This window comes from Colletotrichum fioriniae (assembly GCF_027942845.1).
Source record: "Colletotrichum fioriniae strain IMI 355084 chromosome Unknown scaffold_11, whole genome shotgun sequence".
Classification (NCBI taxonomy): domain Eukaryota; kingdom Fungi; phylum Ascomycota; class Sordariomycetes; order Glomerellales; family Glomerellaceae; genus Colletotrichum; species Colletotrichum fioriniae.
The window spans coordinates 209,198-233,918 of NW_027076847.1; the positions used below are offsets into that span (position 1 = coordinate 209,198).

A 24,721-nucleotide genomic window follows, 5' to 3' on the forward strand; every position below is an offset into this window, starting at 1 on the left:
TGAGAGCTTCCTACTGAGCACAGCCTGACGTACACCCTCAGCCAGGCCTCGTCAAGAGATCTGCGTCGCGGCAAGAAACGCGACGACGTCTGCGGAGATTAAGGAAGGCCCCTACTCCAGGGTTCTCCGGGGGTAAGGGCGGGAAGTGACAGCTGTCGGCAAGAGCTTTGACGTCGGACGCCTGCAGATGGTTTGCAACTCGACAATAGCGGTTTCTGTGCTTCCGTACTCTGTACCCTGTACCTCGAGGGAAAGGGCGAGAATGCCGTGTAGCTGTGGCAGATCGTGACTGAAACATTCGGATGGTGCTGTTCAACACGAGAAGTCGTCTTGTTTCGTTTCTTTGTGGACATGTCACCTGCCATTGAACAAGCAAGGTGGCAGGCGTGTAAGTTGAACCGAGTCGATGGATCATCAGGAAGCCTAGAATTAGGACCAGGACTCTCGGTAGTCGCAATCTCACCCAGCAGGCCGCCAGCCAACAATAGTAACTAGATTGCGAGTCAGTCTCATGGGCTTGTTGGAAGAGGCTAAGCGAGACGAGTGAATCATGTGTGCCATCTAGAGGATCGTGGGTTGGTTAGTCTATCTATTCGCAGATCTAGAGTTTGTAAGGCAGAACGTAGAGAACGACTAACTGATGATCTTGCAAGATACTGGTTGTTTCTTCCCGAAGAATCCGACGATTCCATGGATTAGTCGCCGATTGGACGAAAAAAAAAAACTGCTGACTGTATATTGCGCTGTGCTAGAATACGGGATAATCTCGATCTTGAGTTGGATCTTGTATCGTGTGTGGTGCTTTGATGTTGCCCAGTTCAGTTCTCGCATCGCACAGACAGCATCGCGGGAGGCAGATCCGCAAGGGGCAGCCATGGCTTGGCGTAATTCGATTGGCTCATTAACGACGACAGAAGCACCTTGGGATCTGACACTGACAACTTTAGAATGATAGACGTCGTTACCAGCTAAGCCATCCTGGTATCGAATGGAGAGGCCCTTCCTCTCTAGCCATCACGATGGGAAAGGGGCTAAAGGGGGAAATGATTGCCCATTATAGCAACACCATCGGATCAGAAGGAGGACGGTGGCCGTTGACATTGACCGGAGCCGTGCTGGAAAGTCAGCAAGAAATCCGAGCTATAGTCAATAGTGGAAATCTTGTTCCCTGCCTACCAGCCAAGAACTCTCTACTCGTGACCATTTGGCCCCAGCAGGGCTAGATTAGTAGAGACAAGCCCCTGGTTTTGGTGACAGCAACGGGGGGGGGGGGGGCATGGACTGTGCATCGGAGGCTTCGAACGACGGTTCCTGCAGAAGGGTCCATCAATCTAGTTCGCAAGGAGAAACGTCGCGTACGTTTTCTGTGCGTCACGCACTTTATTGCTAGCAAAACTTTGCGCGCTGGCGGAGCGTCGAGAACGGCCCTGAACGACGGTGGATCAATGTTCCCATCCGTCGCGCGGCGTGTCTTGTCTTTCGCTGTTCCTAGGACGAGCCAAGGTCTCTTTTGGACAAGGTCAGGAACAAGCCGAGTTGAAGCTAGGTGTCGCCGGAACTCCCTAGAGGGGGCGATCCTCATGAAATCGCATCCTGTCCTCCCACGTGTCGCAGGCATGGGGAAATGAAGAGCATGGACCAGCTCAAGGCGGTGCAGACATCAGTTCAGCCACAATCCCCCGCTGCTTTGATAGCCTTTGTTCTATGCGGCGGATTTTGTGAGCTATGTCTTCGCATTCGACATGCTTAAAGGCAAGCCGCACTGCAATGGCGTTGGCATCGGGTCCCAAGTCATTGTCAGGCCTGTCTGCACGCGGGCGGCTAAGTTCCCCTTTCTGCTGGCAGCGCGGCCAGGCGGCCGCGCCTGGCCGGCAGCGTCGAATCCGCGTCTGATGCGGCCAGATCTTGACGTAGACGCGCCACAGCGGCCAGACTGTTGATCTGTAGGCTCTACAGGTTCAGTTGCGGGCCCTCGTAGTTGAATTAACAATAACAAGGCAGGTGTCGAAAGAAGGTGTGCCGAAGAGGGTCGAGGGGCGCATACTCTGAAGAACGGACTTGCGTACTCGCAGTTGGGTGACACAGAGAAGATCGGCAGCGAATCGGCAGTGAAGCGGTCTCACATCGACTAGACTAGGTAGGAGAGCACGGGATCCTTGGCGATGGACCGCTGGCTGGTTCAGCTGGATGATGAAAGGTTCCAGAAATCTGGCCCCCGGCGTCAACTTTGAGACTTAGGCGCAGGCATTATGCTTCGCGAACAACAGTCCCTTAATCACGCGTACGGGCCGCAGCGAGGGCCGTCGGGGGGCTCGGCATTCCAGGGCCGGTCCTGTGTATCTGTATGGGTTACTCAAGGGTATCGGAACGGCAAATATTTGTATTGATTTCCAGTCTTCCATCAGGAAATCAATATCCCGTCCGATAATACAACGGACGCCTGTACTCGCCTATACCGTTTGAAACCAAACAAGCCCGCCGAAGAAATCGGATGTGATGAACGGATAGCGCGGTCGTATAAGTTGATGATGACGAGTTACTGTGTGGCTTGGAGCATCGCAGGGTTCCAGAGGTCCGTTCCACCCTCCAATGTTCGCGTCCGAAGCCGAAGAGAGGCGATAATCATGGGGAAACGGGGTCAGGGATACGGATTGAAGGATGCAGGAATTCCTGAATGGGCCGGGGACCACCGTAGCACGCGCCCGAGTCGATATCTTGTTTTTCTTTTTTGGCTTCCCCTATTCCACATCCCGCTGAACCGCTTTCCGAACGGGCATGTGGGCCTTCTTGATGCGGTCAAGCGCGACTCTTCTTTTGTTATTGGTCCCTGTCGCTGTCTCTGGGGTGCAGACGCTGACAATGTCAAAGTCAAAAATGGAGTTGACAGAGGCACACCGAGGGAAAAAGGAGGGTGGCGCTCTTTGACATGCCACTTGTTTGTCGTTAACGATGGCGCCGATTTTTACGAGCACACGGACCGCCGACAGGTTCATCAATGCTGATTTAGGTCGGGAAGCCGATCATATCAGGTGTGCATGAACCTTCAAGTTGCGCTGTCGCAAACGCAGACACTCCGAACGGTGAGCCAAGTTGGCGCAAGACGGTTACACTGCTCATCTAGTCAAGGTACTGTGAGACTGGGAGTTGCGAGCGACTGACACGGTGTCATGTTGCTGTGCGTCTGACAGCCTGTCTTGATTTCGATCGCCTTTCTTCTTTCTGCAGCATTTGCAGACGCAGGACCGTAATGTGCAGCTGAAAAAAGCAGTGGTTTCAAGCCTGCCTGCGCCTCCTGGTTGCATGAACGATAGGCGTCATGCCGGTTTCTGCTCCTGTCTGGTCGGTACTTTTCTCGAACAGAAAAGCACTAGGAATGATGGTAAGAGTAGGGGAAGCGACGATTCCCAACCTCAGTCCTTGGATCTGGCCCACTCAGCTCCGGTGTTATATGTTTTGCGGTTCGTCCATCCGTTCTTTTAAAAGAAAGGAAGCCATATGTCCGGCGTCGTCCAGTGCGGTGTGGCATCCCGAGTCTGTGGGCAGTGGCTCCATCAGGCTTCTAGAGTTTGGTGCGAGGAAAACCTATTTTAGTCTTTCGTTCTCTTGTGATCACGACTTTTGGCAGGTCTCGGTCGGAAAGGTAGATGCTTGGATGGATGCGAAGGGCGAGAAAGAAGCCGAAGACGAACGGGTCAAGGCCAGTCCGTTCCGCATGTCTAGGATGACTATGTGAGGATATGTTGCAGGTGCCGCCACCAACAATGCAGCCAGCGTTGGTGGATGATCCTGACACTACCAGAGATGGAGGCGATATCTGGTGAGGGATCGTTAGGTTTCTGGAGCCCGGTTCTTCTTCCTGGACGTAGGTTTTTCCCGTCCACCCGGCGGCTAGGTAAGTTGAGCTGTAAGGCAAACTATCACAGGACGGATGCAAGGCAAGGTAGGCGGTCCCTCGCTTTGGAATCGAGCGAAACGGTACCTGGACGCCGTCCGTGGACAGGGCTTGTTCACCCCTTTTCAACCCAAAGATGGGAAGTTGCAGTTGCAGTCATCTGCAGTCATATTCGGCCCAAGTTGTTCCTGCATTTGTATCGAGACTGGACGCACGATGAGGCAAGCTGGTATAGCCGGTAAAGCTCGGCGAGTTTGATGCGAAGGAGCGCGCACGGGATAGTCTGTTCGTTAGGAATGATCGCGACCAATTGAACTGACGATGGACAACGATTGGCCAGGTAGTAAGGTCTCGAGCGGCTTGTGAAAAAGATTTGGAGCTCAACTGAGATGGAGGGAGTGAACCCAAGCGAATGGGATGTCCAGGCTGCCCGGAACCCACGCAGCTGTGGCAGCTCACGTAGTGTAGATTCGAAGGTGTGAGGGCGAATCCTGGAGTGTCTTGGGGTTCGAAGTGGTGTGCATATATCTGACCCGACTGCAAAGAGTCCGAGGCGATGGGATTTGGTGTGTAGCGGCAAGAGGCGAGCAGTCTCAGATGGGGTGAGTAAGTAATACACGGTCATTGATTTGTAGCGTCGGTATTTCCTCACTACGGTGCCTGGCTCGAGGATGAAGGCCAAAAACGATGTTTGAGAGTAATCTGTGGATGCCAGACAGAGATGAGCCTTGGTACGTACCGCGACGGACGTTATACGGTTGCCAAACTGCGATACAATTACAGTTCTACCTGGTACCTGAGGACGGTTCGGGGTAAAAGGCAGGCAGGTGCATTTCATCCTCAACTTCCAGGTTACCTACTCCGTTGAAATCGTGAGGATAGGTACGTACTTGTCCCTGATATCACGGAAGGTGTCAAGGTGAGTTGAGGTCAGGTCGAGGAAGGTGTGACTGTGGGGTGGTTGGATGACATGACCCCCGCCACTCCCATCGACAGGACTGAACGGGAACTTTTGGTGCTTAGGGAGGAAAGGCTCACGGCTCACGCAAGTGCGGGCAGGCGCAGGTGCAGGTGCGGCAACCATCTTTGGAGGAGAGAAGGAAGCGATGGAACCCCTGCAGAATTCTCAAACAGATTTCTGGCGTTACAGCGAAGCGGGAGTCGCGGGACCAGTCATCGTCGTCCCATCCCACACTTTGATTTTTTTTCTGTCTGTTTCCAAGGTTCTTGTTGGTGGGGTCGCGTTCTTCTTCACATCTGCTTCGGGAGGTGATGGTCCTTTATTTTCTGTACTATGTATCGTGTTTCCGGATGATAATATAGATAATTGTCAAATTCCCGGTCAACAGATCGATAGAGATTTGTTGAATTTCAACTAGCAGACAGACGGGCAAGCATGAGAAACATCGCAATATGCCCACGTTGCACGCCCATAGTATCCAGTCTCACCCCAAGAGACAACAAATTGCTCCAATTTGCATTTTCGAAGCGACTTACTTGAGCTCTGACAGATTGCCACTTGTGCCTACCGTTTCTCTAGACAAGCAGCCATAGAAATTCACTTTCCGTACTCGTTCGTATCTCGTTACTTTTCCCCCTGAGCCTGCATTGGTGAGTTCATGACAATAAAGTATCCTCTTTTCTCCTATTCAGAAGACTGCTGTGATCGTTTTAAATGTCTTGATGTCATGATACAGGTGTGTAATCAAACTGGCAATTCGGAGAGCTCTCTAGGTTGTCTCCTACTAGACCAGTCGCCCGTTGCATGGTGGATGATGTTGCACGTTGCTAGTTGGGTAGCAGCAGTTCGTTGTAACTCCCATTATCGCTTGGTTCGGTCAGTACGCCCGCTGACGGACTCGGCGAAGCTCCATTGGGCTTTGATGATTTCCCTGCTACCTTACTGCAGTTGGTAGGTCGCCGGCGACTGAGTGCCCGTTTGTACTCTGGGATTTCGCGCGTTCCTAGGTATCTTTGCCTTAAACAACCATGTACTCCGGTACGTATCGAGGTACCTAGTTTCTGCCCACTCGCCCACTTCGCCTGAAGCCAGGAACCGCTCCGCATCGCGCGCACGAGGCAAGGGGTCCGTTCCCCACCCTCCATTCTTAGTGACCCCATCTCCTCCCTCATCCCAAGATACCTAGTGTAGGTAGTGAGTGAATGTACCTTTTTAGGTACCGACAGGCTATCTCTCTCACACTCTCACTTTCGCACGATACGCAGGCTTAGGTTGTTGGACGCAGTCGTTCATGCTCACATTGAATCTCACTCTCATACGTATCGGTGCACCCACCACACCACAAACTCACTCTCACTCTTACTCTCATCAACACTCATTCAGACACACGTAGCTCACGCTTATGAATTTAGCAGTCTGTTCGCGCACATCAATCTCTCATCGCACTCAACGCGCTTTTCGCGTCTTCTTCATCAAGACCATTCAATAATACCTAGTACGTACGGATACCTTACCTTCATCCCACTTACCTAGGAAGGAACACGTACCGAACAGGACCAGGGACTCCCCCGTCCTCATCGTCCCGGATCAGGTCCAACTTTCATGTTCAGGCAGGCCGGCCGGCCGCTCTGCTCTCGCTCCCACGAGCCATCAGTGGTCACGCATCACACCCCCATCCATCCATCCTTTCCATCCATCCATCCATCCACTTTGCTCATCCAACTTTGACCCTCCAATAAAGCCAATCCCACCGTTTTGTGCAACCTCTCCGCTGCACCTACGCCCAGTCTACCTATTCAATTACGAGTCTGAGTATCCGTACCTTTCCATAGTGTATGAACACCTTGCCTGCGCAGTCAAGTGAGCTCTGGCTGCTCCCATCGCACCCGCAACAGGCCTGGCAGATGGCGGACATGGAGGGCAGTAAGGTACAGATACCGATGCTCGTTGATCGCTCACTCAGTGTCCGTGCCATGTGCCTTGTGCCTGTCCATCTGCTGGCCCGAAGTGATCCATGCCCCTTTATTCGCGACCCATCCTATCCATCCGTACCTTAATCTCTCCGTATGCACCGCGGCGACCAACTGTACGTACCCTTTACCTGGATATGGCCAGGACCTGAGGACACAGCCTTTTTTGCTCTCACGCTCTCCGCTCTCTGCTCTCCTCCTCTGCCTCTTTCTCTCTGGCATGGCACACCCCCCTGCTCGTCACACTCTTGTCCAACTTTGCTGCTTGTCCCTCCTTTTGCACGTTCTGAACCGCCGCCCTACGCAGTCCTACCTCGCTGTACTCTTTACGGAGTACCATCCCCTCCTTTCTACTTGAGCGACAAGGCCTATCTCTCTGTGTCCCCCCCCAAGAGAATTGGCCCCTGGTCCTCATTCCACCCACACGGAACCACCATACACACACACATTCGTACACACTCACTCACTCTCTCACACTCTTCTTCTTCTACTCAACTCTGCTCTGCTTTTTTAACCCTATCCTCCTCACTCCTTTCTTTGCTCCTTACAAACAGCAGTGGGAAACCTCTGCCATCCTACAGCGTAGCGCCCCAGAGAAAACATATACCGAAAAAGAACGGGCTCATCACGCTGCTCAACCAGACGCAAAAGACCAAGCACAACCCTCTCCCCCGATTATCTGCCTGGATCTGGAACCTCGCCGCTCCTAGGGTCGATTTTAATTTGATCACCGCTGTCCACACATTTGCGGCCGCGCCTGCCAAAGCTAAAACAGCGCCCTTATTCGTCGTACCGCCCTATCAGCTGGGCCAAAAGCAATATCCATCGGCCTGCCCCCCCGACGAAGCTTCCGTCCGAAACACCACAAAAACCAACACCACATTCTCGAAGTCTGCCATCTTGGGTTCTTTGACACCGACGACTGAAGTCACTTCGCAGCCTCTTGTGCACTCAACTCAATCACTGTCTCGAGGCGTTCGCTGGACGACATATCAATTGTGCCCGCACACACACCAATATACACTCACTAACGCACCACTCAATCACACTCTGACCGACCCAGTTCCCGCACGACACGCACGACTCGATTCCACCCAGTTCCCGGTTCAGTTCCCCCCCCCAAAAACTGCCACGCCCCCTCCATCACCTCTTCGGAGCCACGTCTTGACGAACCGCTCTCCTTCCGCGAGTCGCAACGGTCTGGCAACGATAACTGCATCTTTGGATCAGTCGGAAGAACCACTTCCTTTCACGCTGGATACCAACAGTCGCTTTCCCAATCGCCAACCTCGCAGCTGCACTGCAACATCGCCGTTCAGCCAACCACCGATCACCAGCGCCGGCCGTCGTAACCTCTTCGCAGGCGACGTTGAGACCCCGTTCATTCAAGGGGTTCTCTGAGGCGACTTGCCTACTTCGCGCAAACATCACCTCAGGCCATCGCCAACATGTCCGTCATGCTTCAAACACCATCCCGAGCTTCTACCGCCTCCTCCTCCTCCTTCCAACCCCTCTCCCGCCAAAACACCATGTCTTCTTACGATGGATCGCGGTCCGCCCGCCAATCGAAGCGATACTCCATGTCCGCGCTGTATATGTCCATGTCGGCGAACGAGACTGATTTGGAGATTGAGGATGACTTGGCCAAAGGTAGGCTCTGCAACCTCCGAAGTTTTTGTGCCCTTTCGCCTTACTGACGATGGATTGTACAGCCCAAAAGATTCTCAGGGAGCTCAAGTCTAAGATCTCTTCGCAATCCAAAAAGAACTTCGTCCTCGAAAAGGACGTGCGATATCTTGATTCACGAATCGCCCTCCTCATCCAGAACCGAATGGCTCTTGAGGAACAGAACGAAGTCGCGAGCCACTTGGAAGACGCGACGGATATGCAAGAAGGCGCCTTTCCCAACGACGACAAGACGCAAAAGTATGGCAACTTGATGTTCTTGTTGCAATCCGAGCCGAGGCATATTGCACACCTCTGCCGTCTGGTGTCAATGTCGGAAATCGACTCCCTGCTGCAGACGGTCATGTTCACCATCTACGGAAACCAATATGAGAGTCGCGAAGAACATCTGCTCTTGACTATGTTCCAGGTTTGTGTCCTAAGACTATATTGTGCGAAATCAGAAGCTGACTCTTCACTCAACAGTCTGTTCTCACCTACCAATTCGACAACACCCCCGAATATTCTTCGCTTCTGCGCGCAAATACACCCGTCTCGAGAATGATGACCACATACACGCGGAGAGGACCAGGACAGAGCTTTCTCAAGTCAGTTCTTGCTGATAGAATCAACAGTCTGATCGAGTTGAAGGACCTTGACCTGGAGATCAACCCTCTCAAGGTCTACGAGCGCATGATTGAGCAGATTGAGGAGGACACTGGCAGTCTGCCTGCATCGCTTCCCAAGGGTGTTACTGCTGAGCAGGCCGCGGAGAACCCTCAAGTTCAAGCCATCATCGAGCCGCGACTGACGATGCTCACCGAGATTGCTAATGGCTTCTTGACGACCATCATTGACGGGCTCGACGAAGCGCCGTACGGTATTCGGTGGATTTGCAAGCAGATTCGCAGCTTGACGAAGCGCAAGTACCCTGATGCCAATGATCAGGTTATTTGTACCCTCATCGGCGGATTCTTCTTCTTGCGGTTCATCAACCCGGCAATCGTGACGCCCAAGTCATACATGCTCATTGACGGTCAGCCGGCTGATCGCCCAAGAAGAACGCTGACTTTGATCGCAAAGATGCTGCAAAACCTTGCTAACAAGCCCTCATACGCCAAGGAGCCTTACATGGCCAAGCTGCAACCCTTCATCTACCAGAACAAGGAGCGTATCAACAAGTTCATGCTTGACCTGTGTGAAGTTGGTGACTTCTATGAGAGCTTGGAAATGGACAACTACGTCGCACTCTCGAAGAAGGATTTGGAACTGTCCATCACCTTGAACGAAATCTATGCCATGCATGGCCTGATCGAGAAGCACAACGGAGAGCTCTGCAAGGATGACAACTCTCACTTGGGCATCATCATGTCCGAGCTAGGAGGCGCACCCCCACAGGTTCCTCGCAAGGAGAACCGCGCCATCAACCTCCCCCTCTTCAGCCGATGGGAAACAGCGATCGACGACTTGACAGCGGCGCTCGACATCACGCAAGAGGAAGTGTACTTTATGGAAGCCAAGTCCGTCTTTGTGCAAATCATGCGATCGATCCCATCCAACAGCAGCGTCGCACGAAGACCTCTGCGACTCGAGCGGATTGCCGACGCCGCAGCTACGAGCCGAAACGACGCCGTGATGGTTCGCAAAGGTATCAGAGCGATGGAGCTGCTTTCGCAGCTGCAGGAACTGAAAGTCATCGATAAGAGCGATCAATTCGGCCTGCTGCGTGACGAAGTCGAGCAGGAACTGCAACATCTTGGATCGCTCAAGGACGGAGTTATCCAAGAGACTGGCAAATTGGAAGAGGTTTACAAGACCATTCGCGACCACAACAACTATCTTGTTGGTCAATTGGAGACGTACAAGAGCTACCTGCACAACGTGCGTTCGCAAAGCGAGGGAACCAAGCGCAAGCAGCAGAAGCAACAGGTCCTCGGGCCTTACAAATTCACTCACCAGCAGCTGGAGAAGGAGGGTGTCATTCAAAAGAGCAACGTCCCTGACAACCGGAGGGCCAACATTTACTTCAACTTTACCAGCCCTCTGCCGGGAACCTTTGTTATCTCTCTCCACTACAAGGGTACGTTACTTTGATTGGTCACTGCGCAACTTTCACTGACTCTTGTACAGGACGCAATCGCGGTCTTCTTGAACTGGATCTCAAGCTCGACGACCTGCTTGAGATGCAGAAAGACGGCCAGGACGACCTTGATCTGGAGTACGTCCAGTTCAACGTCACCAAGGTTCTCACTTTGTTGAACAAGCGATTTGCGAGAAAGAAGGGGTGGTAAACGCCACGACTTGACCTCTCAACTCTCAACTGTACAACTTTTCCTCCCAGAGATACCCTCGACTGGCTTTTCTTCGAATTAGGCGTTCTCGGCATCTATTTGAATCCTGATACCACGACGTCTTCGTCTTCATCGTCGCACCGCCTTCGACTTCCATCCTCGCAATCGTCTGCATCAATGCGTTGCCAGCTTCCCACCCTTATGAACGCCTCCTCGCTACGGCCGCCTTTAATTCACTTCTCGACCATCTCATTCATCCATGCGCATACCGGCGTTATTATACCTGTCTCTTTCGTATTCGCCTAGATCTGTGTCTGCGTGCTCGAGACTTTGAGCAGCTTTCTCTAGACTAGGTCAAGTACAAGATTATCACCGTGGATATATGGGAACTTGGTTTTTGTCTCTTGCGGCCTTGCGCGCCACATCTTATCGGCGAATAGGCGGTACGGCTTGGAGTCTTCTTTTTTCACGTCCTCTCGATATACCTGCTACGTCATTTTTAATTCTCTTGTTCGGCGGTCGGCGCCAGGAAATTCATGGTTCTTGCTGCCTTGTGCAACTTTGCTTGCTTGTCCTTTTTTGGTCCTCATTTGTTTGTTTTTTTCCATCCATACGTCCTGATGCGCAACGATGGCGCAAGTTGTATTCGGCTGGTCCGGCGACTTTTTTTTGGTTTTATGTCCTGCCCCTTTGCACTTCATGTCTGAAATGATACGGTAGAGAAGATGGACGAGAAAGAAATGGAATGAAGGTAGATGATTCTCTCAAACTTGGTCCCTTTCGTGATGACGTACCGTGATATTGTTGCTTGTGAAGCCTTGTGAAGGTTTGTCAATGATGGGGTGACAATGTCGTATGAGGGGAAGAATTGACTTCCGCGATCAAGGTTTGAAAAGGGTATGTAGGAAGGGGTATTCAGTTTAGTTTGAGCGAACATTTGACAGTTCGTCGTGCCTGTTTCCGTCTCGTATTTCTGCTCTTCGTTTCTACCCCGACAACGAAGTTTGTATTCACTTTCTTTTTGAGTTTTCTCTTCACAAATGGCGCGCGTTCGTTGCAAAAGTAGAAGCCTCGTGTCTCTCTGTGGCTTTAGGCTCCCGATTCGGGTATACTTCATCCGATGAATTTTTGTCATGCGAGATGGGATGGATGGATGGTAGGTGAGTAACGGTTGAGGCGGGAGGAGGGCGGAGGAGGAGGAGAAGGGGAGGGGGATGACGTGAGCCTGTCTGCCACGTTGTCCTGTGGTCGCGCAGTGCTTTGCGTTTGGGTTGTTTGGTTCTTTTTCCCCCCGGTTCGTGTTTCGAGTTTTGGTGGTGTCGACGGCGTGATATAGGGACGGTGGTATATATGACCGAGGTGTGTGTGCCTTGTGTTTGAGAGGTCTTGGTTGTATGGTAGGGTGAGGAGGAGGGGCCGGGTATGGTTTGCCGGGTCCTTGGGTATGTCGTGCTGGTTGTGTTTCTGTAGGCTGGGAAGGAAAGTGAGGTAGGGTGTGCTGTCTATAGGGGAGGGAGGGGGTTTGGAAAGGTGACGATGGTTTTCTTTGGTCGATTGGGTTCGGTTGGCGTGTTACAGCCTTGTGGAGAGGGGTGGTGGCGTTTGGGGGCGGTGGTGGTTTGGGTTGGTGAGATGAGATGAGGCTGAGGTCGGAGTATTTGGTGAGTTTTCGTGAGTTTGTTAAGTTGGATGGATGACTTTGTTTGTGAAGGAGGCTGGATGTTGGGGAAGAGTGAAGGTAGCTTCTCTAACATTGTGGATGACGCAGATTGTAAAAGGAGGTTGTATGTGTTTATGAGTGAGTGAGCTTGAGCTCAGTGTCAAGGGTGGCTTTGGAAACATGAGTGTAAGTTGGAAGGTTGATTGGATGAGAGCTGCGTTCCTTAGGGCGAGTTGGTGACAGGATCCGAGGAGTGTCATGATAGGCATAGACGACGAGGTTTTGACTGAGTGTTTCGGAGTAGACATGAAATTCACTGCGTATGGTGTTAAGAATACATCACGTTGAGTATGAGAGGAGGTCGTACGTGAAGGAAAACTCACAGGAGACGTCAAAAAAAGAGAACACAGGTTGAAGAGTCTCTACTGTGACTTTATCATGCGAATGTCAGGATTCGTACATTTTGATGCTGGCATGCAAATGAAGAACTTGAAGGGTCGGGGAGGCTATTCTCGACCTTCATCATGTTACTGTCTCACAACACGCCCTTGGGAACTCAGGGTTGAAGAGGAAATGCCCGGATGGTGGCTATTGATTATTGGCCTGGCTAGGTCTAAAAAAGCAACTCTGAACCTTGTGATTGATAGCTGCTGCTTCATCAGTGAAGCCTTCACAGCTCAGATCGAATGCGAGTCCGCCGGTTAACATTGCCAGCGTATCACACTGTGATGATTGAAGAAGAGACAACCACGGTATATGCCTGGAAGAATTCAGGTTTCTGAAAACTCGCAACAGGTTCGACTGGATTGCACATCCTTTCCCACAAAGTCAGGGCGACAACATCTTTGACGTGACACGGAATATATGTTTTGATACTACCTGGAGAGCAGACGGTCAAGTAAGTACGTTTAGACCCCTTTGCCAGTTCGCCAGACCACTTGCGGATGGCCGCAACCGTCGGTACCTATTGCCTAGCCAGCGTACCAGGACTGGGCGTGTACGTTCAAAAGCCTGGCTATATGCGGAGATGTTTCCCTATACCTCCTCGACATTCATAGGGACGTTGGGAGTTGAAATAAGGAGGCAATCCAGTGATCATGTTCTAAGTCTTCATGATATATCTGTCATCACATTGAACTTTCACTTCTCTTGTGGGTATAAAGGCTGGGTTTCTGTATACAATTACTGTTGTTTGAATCAACTCGTCCCTAGAATTTCAAGCGGAGCCGAACTTGTACATTGCCGTGACATACGATTGTGTTTGGAAGCCTGCATACGATACGAGGTTGATAGAGCAAAGCAAGTCCTAGCGATACACGATATCTGCCTGAGAGAAGAACGTGTTCTCGATTTGACCTCATGGTAAGATGATACAAAGATGTATCCCTTCGCGTTCGTGATAGACGACTAGGGGTTTTTGATCTGGGACTTACTTTGCAAGAAGGCTGTGCAGCTTAGTCGTGGGACTTTGCTGGTTGAGATGGGTTAAGAATGCAGTGAAACCGCCGCCCACGACGGGGTTTTGCATGCAGGGGTTGAAGCGGCAAACTTGCCGGAATGGTCTTGAGAGCTCCGGATGGGCTACCATTGCAGTGAAGCTTTCGCCCCTTGCTTCCTCTGAGGTCGGGCTCTGGATGTAGGAGCTGAGGTGCTAAAGTAGAGAAACGTCTGAGAGCCTTGGGGGGAGCCAAAGTTGCAGTGAAATTTTCGCCACACGCCCACGACCACTGAGGGGAATTCGTATGCTGAAATTGAGTTGATAAAAGTCACTCATCGTCTGGAGAGCTTGAGATGGGCCAATGTTGTAGTGAAGCTTTCGCCCCAGTCGCCTCTGAGGTCGGATTTTGGATACAAGAGCTGAGGTGCTAAAGTGGCAAGATGTCTTGAGAGCTTTGGGGGGAGCCAAAATCGCAGTGAATTGTAGGCACAGGTCCCACCACTCCTGGGGGCAAGAGGTTGCATGCAGGGATTAGATTGAGTTGACAAAGCTCCTAGGTAATCTTCTGTGAGCTTGAAATGGGCTAACATTGCAGTGAAGCTTTCGCCCCCGAGCCATCACCTCTGAGGGGGCTTTGCGTGCACATGCAGGGGTTAAGGTGCTCCAGTCAGCATACGCGCTCATTACCGGTGTTCATCCAGGATGCCATCAATAGAGTCGTTTGATATCTATGTGATAAGGAAGAGCTGGAAGAGTAGGAACCCGCGAATGTGTCGTCGTAAGCAGCGTTCGGTGATCTGAAGGATTCTGCAGTCGGCCCTAGTTCAGCCGTTGAGGTGTGATATGATTCTCGTCCTCAGTATGCTCCGAATCAATTGTGTATGATGGACAGCTCTGAGACTGTGATTTGCCGCGGCAAGGATGCAATGCATTAAGAAGCAGGTGATTAGGTACAAGATGTGCTGTCTTGACCGACACCGCGGTGGCACCGCGATGTAAGTGCCGTCGACCGACTTGAGGCCCAAAAGCCCGAGTGGCTGGCAGCACTCATGGAGACAATATCTCCAACATCGTCAGAATCGCTAGAGGTAGACAAGGGCGAAGAAGAGGATGGCTGTATGGAATCAGCAAAGCAAGTCCTCGTCTGAAGCCTTCTCCAGCCGCACCCGACACCTTCACCGCTTTGCTCACGCCTTCGCCGATTTGATATTGAAATATCAGTGCACGATATGGACGGATCGACAAGAACTTCTTCATCTTGCCCATCAGCCGTGCTGAAGGTCTTCTGTCAGGGTGACTATACAGCGACTGCGAGAGGTCTAATGCCTGTTGGATCTATGCCTAATCTAGTAGCGACATCGTTGCCATCATGGTGGGTACTTGATGGAATCGAGCTCATCATGCTGTGTGGCAGCCTCAATGCTGTACTGTATGTTATGGATCAGCGTGCGGTAGCTGTTTGAAATTGTTCGTAAACACGATTGGTACAATCAAGTCGAATGGTTCGCATTATCAAACGTGGCTTTTCAAGTCGAAGACGTGGCGGAACCGAGCCGACAGGCCGGTTCGTGAGGAGATGGGATGGGACAGAATGGATAGATGGACGTGGCATGACACACCCTACCACATAGACGTTGATGGACCGTCAAACTCGCTGTGAATCATCAACATTGCCACTTGAAGGCGGCATGTTGGTTGTGTTTGGAGGCTAGTGTTTCGGCAACGGATACTGTGTGTCCAAATAGTCGTCGGCGCGATTTGACTCGTACGTCGGCGACTATCATGAGTGTCGGCTTCCGTTGACGACCAAACATCGGCTTGAGAGGACGCATGAAGCAAAGCGTTGCATTTGGCGGGGGGGAGATGTCAGTGTCGTCGATGGATGGTGGGATTCGTTTCAAAACACGAGCGATTAGGGATGCCGCAAGAAATTTCTCAATGCCTAGACTATTTCCATGACCCTTGATCTTGGAAGCGAATTTCCGGTGGGCAAAGAGTTCAAATTGCTATACATATACTATCTTCCCCCCCTTCTCACCGAAGACCACCGAGCCCGGTGAAGAGAGTTAAGCTTGTTTCGAGCACGTCAACTGTCACTTACAACGCCCACCCCGGCCGCTTCCCACGCGGGCCAACCCGCAAATTCTCCCCCCTCCAATCCGCAGACGCTTGCCAGCCAAACTTCAACAAGGGGGTGGGACTGGCAGGACAAAGTTGCCTATCTGGTGATTCACGGATTGGGAAACGGTGTTCGACGATCACTGATTCGGTCCCTATCTCTCTGTGAAGAAAAGAATTCCCATAATAGGGGAGTTCCCTTGGGGTAGCATTGACTTAATCTCGCAATGCTCCACACCAGGAACCCAGCAAAGCAAAAAAGTCGTCACCCATTATCATAAACAGAGAGAAAGACGCACACGCCAACGCAGAAAAGAAGGGGGGAAATCTTGAAAGTGTGCCCTTTTTAGCCTAAGTGCCAGACAGGGTGACATTCGTTGGATACATTCTAGAAAGAATGGACGGTAAAGGAATCCAACCCAGATCAAATCATAATCAAATCTCGATAAGCCGGACCCCTTTTTTCCAGTCCAGCGCGCAAGTTCAACGTTCCGCGAGGTAACTGTACCATTTCAAAATGACGGCTGCGCATACCGAGAGCGCACAGCTGGCCAGTCGGCTCGATGGACTGGTCATGGTCATCCCGGACCTGCGCCGGATGGTCAGCCACTGGCCGTCTGGGAAGAATGTTCACGCCTCCGAGGTTGAGGGGTTGATTTGCAAACTCCTGGAGCAGAGGTGAGCTTGTCCAAGAGAATCATGAGATTTTTCGGTATGCTGACTTATGAAAAGCGATGCGTCCCCGAAAGACAAGACCAATGTGCTGGAAGCGAATCCGGCTCTCTTGGCCTCATGGTAAGATATCCTCAAGAAAAGTTGAAAAAAGAGGGAAAATTACCCCCAGCACTTGCTAATGAGTAGTGTGTGTGTGACGTTAGCCTCTGGCCCAACGCAACAAGAGAGAGGCTTGGCACCTTGACGCTCATGGTGCTCTGGCAGGGCAGACTCGATGACCATATCGAAAGCCTCGAGTGTAAGAGCGCGGAAAAGGCCAAGGATTTCCGTAACAAGGCCAAGGACTACATTGCACAATATCTCCAGCTTTCCGAGGGGCCTAAGGAGGCGTCAACGAACCCCGTCATTGCGGGGTTCCAGCCGGTTGCCAAAGTTATTTGCCAGCAGTACGACCGAGGTGAGTTTCTTTTCTCATATCTGGGTATAGCAGCGAAATCGGGGAGCTGATTTATTTTGCCAATGACAGATCAGAGGAGGAGGTTGAGGGTCAGTTTATTCGAGTACATTGACTCGACCGTGCAGGAGATGCGGTATATCCAGAACGGACACGCGCCGACGACGTTGTCGTATGAGAAGCTTCGCAAGAAGACGGGGGGCGCTGGCCCTCTGTGCGCCTTGGCAGAGTAAGGAAACATGAAGGTAATTTCCTTGAAATGTAGGATTTCTGCTAACGAAAGTAGGTTCGCCTCTGGATCAACGTGGCCAGCGCACGTCGTCAACTCGCAGCCGCATAAGATGATCCTGGAGTCGGTTAGCATCATCATCGGCCTGTTAGTTTTGCCCCTCTACTAGACCCCGGAATGGAGATACGCAGAAGCTAACAAAGTGTTGTGGAAAATAGGACGAATGACTTGCTCTCGCTGAACAAGGAGCTGGTAAGTGGATTATTCATGGTGGTGGTGCGTGAGCGGGAGGAACTAATTATTCGAGCAGCGAAAAGGCCGGACTCTCAATGCGGTGCCGGTGCGGTACTGGAATGGCAAAGATGGCAATGACCTGGAGAATGCCGTCGGAGAAGTCGTAGAAGAGATTGACAAGGCCATCAAGCAGCTCGACGTTTGCGAGCGAAGATTGATCAACCAGAGCCTTGCGGACGCTGACGCGATTCGGGAGGTGACTGCGACGCTGAAGACGATTTGCACTGGCAACTTGACTTGGAGGTTTGTGACTTTGGGTTCCCCCCTCTCTAAAAACTTGCGTGTTGCTGACGACGGGAACAGTCTTGAATCGAAGCGGTACAACGTAGGTCCTCTGGATGCCGATGGAAGTCTGAGGCAGGAATTGAGGGCTCCCGATGCATGAAATAGAGGGCAATTCGAGAAACGAAGGCGGTAATAGACGATGATAATGGATTGTCATGAGAGGTAGAAGTAATAGCTGGGCGGCAACGCCGCGAGTAGAACGCCCGTAATGATGAATGATACCCTCAAGGCTTTGATCTCGACGGACGGTCAATTGACGTTCCAATGCGTGGGGTGTTGATTGTGGTTGTCAAGCCCCCGGTTCCTAGTGCCAGCAGATTGGGAAAAGGGACCGAGGACCTTGAGAGACAGCGCGATAAAAGCAAGTATCATGGAATAAGAAAGCAGAGGTTGATGAGGTGCGGACGTTATTGGTGGCGTGCATGACAAGTCAAGTTTGCGTTGCAGCGCCCCGGGCTTGTGAACAAATACGGCGTACCAACGCGACCGCGCCAGAAGGATATTAGCCTCTTAGCATCTTGGGTTTGTTACTGTGTTACACACCTAGCAGTACTCCTTACACAGAACTTGACTAATGTTCTGCCTATGGATACAGTACCTTAGGTAAGTAAGTACACAATGAATGTCTCACAGGGGAAAGAGGGCCGGACGCAGGGGGGACGTTTGCCATTGGATGTTGGTCTGATGTCATGGCAATTTGCGAGCTCAGCCAAGCAAATGTCTCAATTGGCGCGGGCAGTGGCAGTGGGCGAGGCCCCTCTCAAGCTTTCAGCTCCAGGGCAGTGTCTGGGGAAAAGACCAAGCTCCCCCCGCCCAAGCTCTAGTCCCCAGGAAAACAGAAAGCTCCCAACACAAACACATATCATCCAGCCTCGCGCCCCCGTCTTGGAGCTTAAGCATTTACCTAACTTCCACACTCACACAATATCAACTTCAACCTCAAGACACCGTACAAAGCTACCCACAGACACAATGGCTTTCCGCTTTGCCGCAAGAAGACTCGCCCTCACCCGCCCCGCCGTGCCGGCGCGGGCCTTTCACTCGACGCCCGCCGCGTTCGTCAAGGTCGGCGACGCTGTGCCCGAGGTCGACCTCGTCGAGAACTCGCCCGGCAACAAGGTCAACCTCGCCGAGGAGTTTGGAAAGGTCACCAACGGACTCATCATCGGCGTGCCCGCCGCCTTCTCTCCCGCGTGCTCCGCGAGCCACATCCCTTCGTACATCAACCACCCGAAGCTCAAGGAGGCCGGCCCCGTCTTTGTCGTCTCCGTCAACGATCCCTTTGTGTAGGTTTCCCTCTCCGGGACCTTGGAGGCATTCGAGGATTCGAAACCTCATTGAGGCTTCAAGGCAAGGGGACGTAGAAGGAAAGCGATTGATACTGACGAGCGAGTAGCATGAAGGCCTGGGGTGACCAATTGGACCCGGCGGCCCAGACTGGAGTATGTTGAGACACCCTCCTCCCTTCTCCTCTTGCGCCGAGGCAGCGTTGGTATGCTAATTTTATGAAAGATTCGATTCCTGGGAGACCCGTCCGGCGAGTTCACCAGAGCATTTGACGTCGACTTTGATAGCAAGGCCATCTTCGGCAACGACCGCAGCAAGCGCTATACCCTCGTGATCGAGAACGGAAAGGTCAAGGAGGCCCACGTTGAGCCCGATAACATTGGCACTGCAGGTAAGATTTCGAGGACCTTATCATGCCTTGTGAGGGCTAGCTGACAACGCGAACAGTTTCCCTGGCCGACAAGGTCTTGGGTTGAGATGACGTGGACCCGGTGTTGCGATGTTGCAATGAACTACAAGATAGGGGAACATCGAAGGTCACTTGGATCAGGTAGATGCAGTTTGAAAGAAGATATAATATGTATCGCGAATACCAGCTTGAATTCAAAGACAAGCCCAGAAGACGTGTCTCCGAATCCGAACCCCTGACTGACAGCAGCGAGAAGAAATGGTGTTTCACGTACCGGCCTCAGGGGCCCACAAAGAAATCGAATGTTTCCTTCGCCTGCTTAGGAAGCTATCATGTCGACACGGTATGGGTACCTGAGTTAATTGACAATGATGGGACTATCACATTTGTCAGGCCTGCAACGCCGAAGATCAAGGAAACCCCGGGATCAAAGCTGGCCGAGCCGGGCACTTGCGGACACCCGGCATGCACCCGATGACCGGCGACATCGGAGCCACTTGGTGCCGGGCCGCTCCCGCCTGACAAATGCAGGGGCAAATAACGTGAGAATGCGACGTCGCTATCGATAAGAACGGATGACTAAGGGTAAGCGAGGGGCAGTTCCGTCAGGTTCCGCACTGCTTATCGAGCGACAAACACGGAGTCTCGACTCGAGGTGACACTCTCGAGGGTGGTGGCGCTCAGGGCAGCTGTGTGAGTCGTCCACCGTCATGCCATGCATCAAGTTCAAAGCCAAAGACCACCCTCTCACCTCTAGGTATGCCTTACTCCTGAGTCCCTCATCGCCTAACTCCGCACTGCCCTGGAGGCAAGGACCAGATTCTGAGGGCCTTATGGAGTCACCTGCCCGCCGTCAGACGCAGTCACTGGCCAGCGACTATTGCAATGACGCTGGCACGGGGCTGCATCTGGCCCCCAGGGAGTTTGAGGACTGGTCTCCTCCCCGGTGGGATTGGAGAGGGTGAGGTGCTTTAATCGAGTCGTGTGCCTGAAGCCTGCCTCTTTCATCAGTGCCTGATCAATTTCCCTGGGCTTGTATCCGTGGATGTAAAGATAGCGCTGGAAGCGCAAAATAGAAGCATCTGCAACCTTGTGACCTTGTCCCCCCTCACTCCTGACCTCTAAGGAGGTACTTGAGGTACTTAGGTAAGGCACTCACTCACATTACTCATTTCGGGACTGAATCCCGCCATCATATGCCCAAGAACATAGGAGATGCGTATTGGAACGTAGTGTCGATGGTGTTGATGTTAAAACGAATCCCTAGACTCAGTCGGCCTGTCCAGTGACACTGATATTCAGAGTTGCAAGGGGCCGTACTGTCAGAGTGTGTGGTGAGAGTAACTCTGAAAGAGTCCTCCCGTCCCCCTTGGCCCTGCCCCTACCTTACACAGTAAGTACCGGTAGTTCACGGTGCAAGCCCGCGCCCCCGGCGGGGGATTTGTCCCCCGCCCTGTCGAGGTACTTTGCATTTGCCGATGTCACCCGCCATTGATGAAGTCACTCGGCTTCTTCCCTCCAGTGCATTCATTCTTCTAACCAACACCCCCGACGTCTGAGTTCCGTCATTGGGTTCAACAACTCACTCGCTGGGTACCTAGGAAGGAAGTCACTGCCTGGTCCTGACTGTCTGTGACTGCCAAACCAAACCGTCCGACTCCCTCCCGCTACCTTACATACCTTCCTTGCCTTATCCACCCATTCATCCCACCCACATCCCACACGCTCAGTCACTCAGGTCGTTCACCTTTCCCGCAACGCATTCCAATCCCACTTTCACATCCACATATCCACGCCCACCACACCCATCACCCATAGACCACCGCCCTCGCGCTCTACCTTGCGGCATTCTACACCGCAGGCAACCGAGCCAGGTCCCTATTGCCGCCGACCGCTCTGACTGATCCCGCCCGACCTCGACAACCCGCCCTTTCTCTGCACAACCGCAGACAGCGAGTGCCTTTGTATAACCTGCTCAGCTCTTCCTGGCCTTTGTACCTGTTTGTTGCCTCACCCTTGGGCCATCACAGCCTGCAACTTACCAATCTACCCCTCCACCCATCAAGTGACTTCCGCACCGCGACCGGCGCCCAACACAGCCATTCTTTCTCCCCTCGTTGGATCTGATCCTCGACGTCCATCTCCGTCACCCGTGTCTCACCCGCCCATACATTTCCAACCCGTTTCCGCCCCCTCGGAAACGCTTCCCTCGCCTCCATCTGCAGTCGGCACCATTCCTCCCACTACGCGGAAGAGAAAGGCCGCTGAGGCGACGATATCCTCCAACAACCAAGACACCGCGACAAAGAAGAGGATCGCCTCGGCTGCTGGACAGGACGCTCCCCCGACCCCCGTCACCACCGCGAGCAACGGCATGGATTCAGAGGAGGACTTCATGTCGGCTCCCTCGAGCGACGACGAGATCATGCAGGATGACAGCGGCGAGGACATGTCTGGCCCTGATGGTATGTATACACCGCTCAACCCACCTCTAGACTCCTCGGTCTCAAAGCCACCGACTGACGTCTCTGATTCCTCCACAGACTTCGATGAAGATGACTTCGAAGACGAGCCCGAGGACCTGGGCATGATCAAGGACTCCGACAGCAAAAAGAAGGTGGCTTACGACATCTCATTCAAAGTCTACGAACCAAAGGACATTCAGCGTCAACAGGATGACATGATTGACGAGGTCAACATGATCCTGAACATCCGCAAGGAGGACGTCGCGATATTGTTGCGGCACTTTAGGTGGAACAAAGAACGTTTGATCGAGGACTACATGGACGCTCCCAACAAGGTCTTGGAGGCTGCAGGCCTTGGCTCGAACGTGGCTGGCCCGCCCAAGCTTGAAGCCATTCCGGGTTTCATGTGCGACATCTGCTGCGAAGACGAAGACGGCCTCCAAACCTTCTCTCTTAAGTGCGGCCACCGATACTGCGTAGACTGCTACCGCCAATACTTGACTCAGAAGATTCGCGAAGAAGGCGAGGCGGCTCGTATCCAGTGTCCAGCCGAGGGCTGCGGCCGCATCATCGATTCCAAGTCCTTGGATCTGCTCGTTGCAGCCGATCTCAACTCCCGATACCATGAGCTGCTGAACCGGACGTACGTGGAGGACAAGGAAATCCTGAAGTGGTGCCCTGCACCCGACTGCCCAAATGCCGTGGAATGCGCCATTAAGAAGAAGGACCTGGACAGAATCGTCCCCACAGTAGCATGCGGTTGCGGTCATCGCTTCTGCTTTGGTTGCATTTTGACTGATCATCAGCCTGCTCCCTGTGAGCTTGTCAAGCGATGGTTGAAGAAGTGCGCAGACGATTCGGAGACTGCGAATTGGATATCGGCCAATACCAAGGAGTGCCCCAAGTGCAACTCGACAATCGAGAAGAACGGCGGCTGCAACCACATGACATGCCGAAAGTGCAAGCACGAGTTTTGCTGGATGTGCATGGGATTATGGTCGGAGCACGGCACGAGCTGGTACAACTGCAATCGTTTCGAGGAAAAGAGTGGTACAGATGCGCGTGATGCGCAGGCCAAGTCCCGCATATCGCTAGAACGTTACCTGCATTACTACAACCGATACGCCAACCACGAACAGTCTGCCAAGCTCGACAAGGACATCTACCACAAGACGGAGAAGAAGATGGTACAGCTTCAGACAGCCTCAGGCATGTCTTGGATTGAGGTTCAGTACCTGAACCAGGCTTCACAAACGCTGCAAACTTGCCGGCAGACTCTTAAGTGGACCTACGCCTTCGCATTTTATTTGGCGCGTAACAACTTGACCGAGATTTTCGAAGATAACCAAAAGGACCTCGAGATGGCTGTCGAGGCCTTGTCAGAGATGTTTGAGAAGCCCGTCCAGGAGCTCTGTGATAAGAAGTTGAAGGTCGACATTATGGACAAGACGTCATACTGCAAGAAGCGACGGATTATTTTGCTTGAAGACACTGCAGACAACCTGGCCAATGGTACGTTAGCAATATGAACCAGATCAAATAATAGCTGACCGTATTAGGACGTTGGACATTTAACGTAGATCTTCACGGACCTTCACCAGTCGGGGCCACAAGCAGTCGTCGTCAGTAGATCATGGATGATGCGGACGTGGTGGAGCGCGAAATCGACGAAGACAGCGGCGAAGAAGAATGGTTCTTCCTTTCCAACGATACGGCGAGGTAGTTGCGGCTGCCGGGGTGAAAGAACACGATTCGCATGGTCCGTGAGGCTAGCGGATCGCTTTTCGGGCTTGGTATGGATATACACAGAAGCATGGACTCAGAGAGCCACGCAAAAGGTTTGTCGCGTGGGTTTTGAGACGGAAACCTTTGGAAGAGGAAGGCATTAGACCCAGGAACGGATTCAACGTGGGGAGGATCGGCTGCTGCCTCAATGGTCATCACTTTAGTGTTCTCAGTATGACAAGAGGCGGGCTTTTTTTTCTCCTCTCTCTCTTTCATAGTAAAGGAAGGCAAGGGAATGACTGCTGCGCATCATGAGCATTGTGTATGGTATAGGTCTTCAGGTTTACTTGCCCAGTGTCCCAGGCACAGCGGGCTTCTTTTTTTTATTTTTATCATTGGGCAAAACCACGTCCTGGTCAAATTTCCATCCCGGATTCTGTATTCTGGTTTAGGTTTGTGAAATTTGTGAAACTCGTGAGCTTTCACAACTAGGCTATCTTTACAACCCGTCCATGTGTTTACGTCCGATGGGTACTGCTAGGTGGTTCTTGAACGCCCATATGGAAAGGGCTGTAATAATGAGGTGGGATTGGGGGCTAGGCGGCTCCCCGGTCCGGGCCGAGATTGGATTTTTAGATAAGTTCTCAAAAGAGTGACCAACGAGAACCTTCCGAACAAGATAAGAAGTAGGTAAATCGTAGTATTTCATGACTTGAATAATGACCCGTCAAGCTGTAGGCTGATCACAAGCAGTGGCGCACACGTTCCATTAGGGAAAAAAAGGGTCTTCCAGCCACGATATATTCCCATCATCAATCACCACTACTAAAAACTCCATCGTCTCCTTGTGATTACAATGCATACAAGAAACCCTGGCTATACTGTCCCTCTCGACTTTCCGGC

General features: G+C 52.2%; 4 protein-coding genes across 4 annotated transcripts; all 4 read left to right on the plus strand.

Moving 5' to 3' along the window:
* Nucleotides 1-8,271: 8,271 nt before the first annotated feature.
* Nucleotides 8,272-10,779, plus strand: gap1 (RasGAP protein; the record flags this gene model as incomplete). Its single annotated transcript, XM_053199050.1, has 4 exons — nucleotides 8,272-8,473; nucleotides 8,536-8,918; nucleotides 8,975-10,568; nucleotides 10,619-10,779. 4 exons carry the CDS (start codon nucleotides 8,272-8,274, stop codon nucleotides 10,777-10,779), a joined length of 2,340 nt encoding a protein of 779 aa, XP_053043505.1.
* Nucleotides 10,780-16,512: 5,733 nt separating this feature from the next.
* N0V96_008700 (uncharacterized protein) lies at nucleotides 16,513-18,032 on the plus strand (the record flags this gene model as incomplete). Its single annotated transcript, XM_053199049.2, has 7 exons — nucleotides 16,513-16,673; nucleotides 16,728-16,790; nucleotides 16,874-17,127; nucleotides 17,197-17,353; nucleotides 17,411-17,500; nucleotides 17,572-17,605; nucleotides 17,664-18,032. The coding sequence occupies 7 exons, from the start codon at nucleotides 16,513-16,515 to the stop codon at nucleotides 18,030-18,032; spliced, it is 1,128 nt and encodes a 375-aa protein (XP_053043504.2).
* Nucleotides 18,033-18,904: 872 nt separating this feature from the next.
* N0V96_008701 (uncharacterized protein) lies at nucleotides 18,905-19,695 on the plus strand (the record flags this gene model as incomplete). The annotated part of the gene is made up of 4 exons (XM_053199048.2): nucleotides 18,905-19,218; nucleotides 19,329-19,374; nucleotides 19,445-19,610; nucleotides 19,667-19,695. 4 exons carry the CDS (start codon nucleotides 18,905-18,907, stop codon nucleotides 19,693-19,695), a joined length of 555 nt encoding a protein of 184 aa, XP_053043503.1.
* A 2,307-nt stretch (nucleotides 19,696-22,002) lies between these two features.
* N0V96_008702 (uncharacterized protein) lies at nucleotides 22,003-23,816 on the plus strand (the record flags this gene model as incomplete). The annotated part of the gene is made up of 4 exons (XM_053199047.2): nucleotides 22,003-22,093; nucleotides 22,172-23,605; nucleotides 23,653-23,669; nucleotides 23,724-23,816. The coding sequence occupies 4 exons, from the start codon at nucleotides 22,003-22,005 to the stop codon at nucleotides 23,814-23,816; spliced, it is 1,635 nt and encodes a 544-aa protein (XP_053043502.2).
* Between the last annotated feature and the right edge of the window lie 905 nt (nucleotides 23,817-24,721).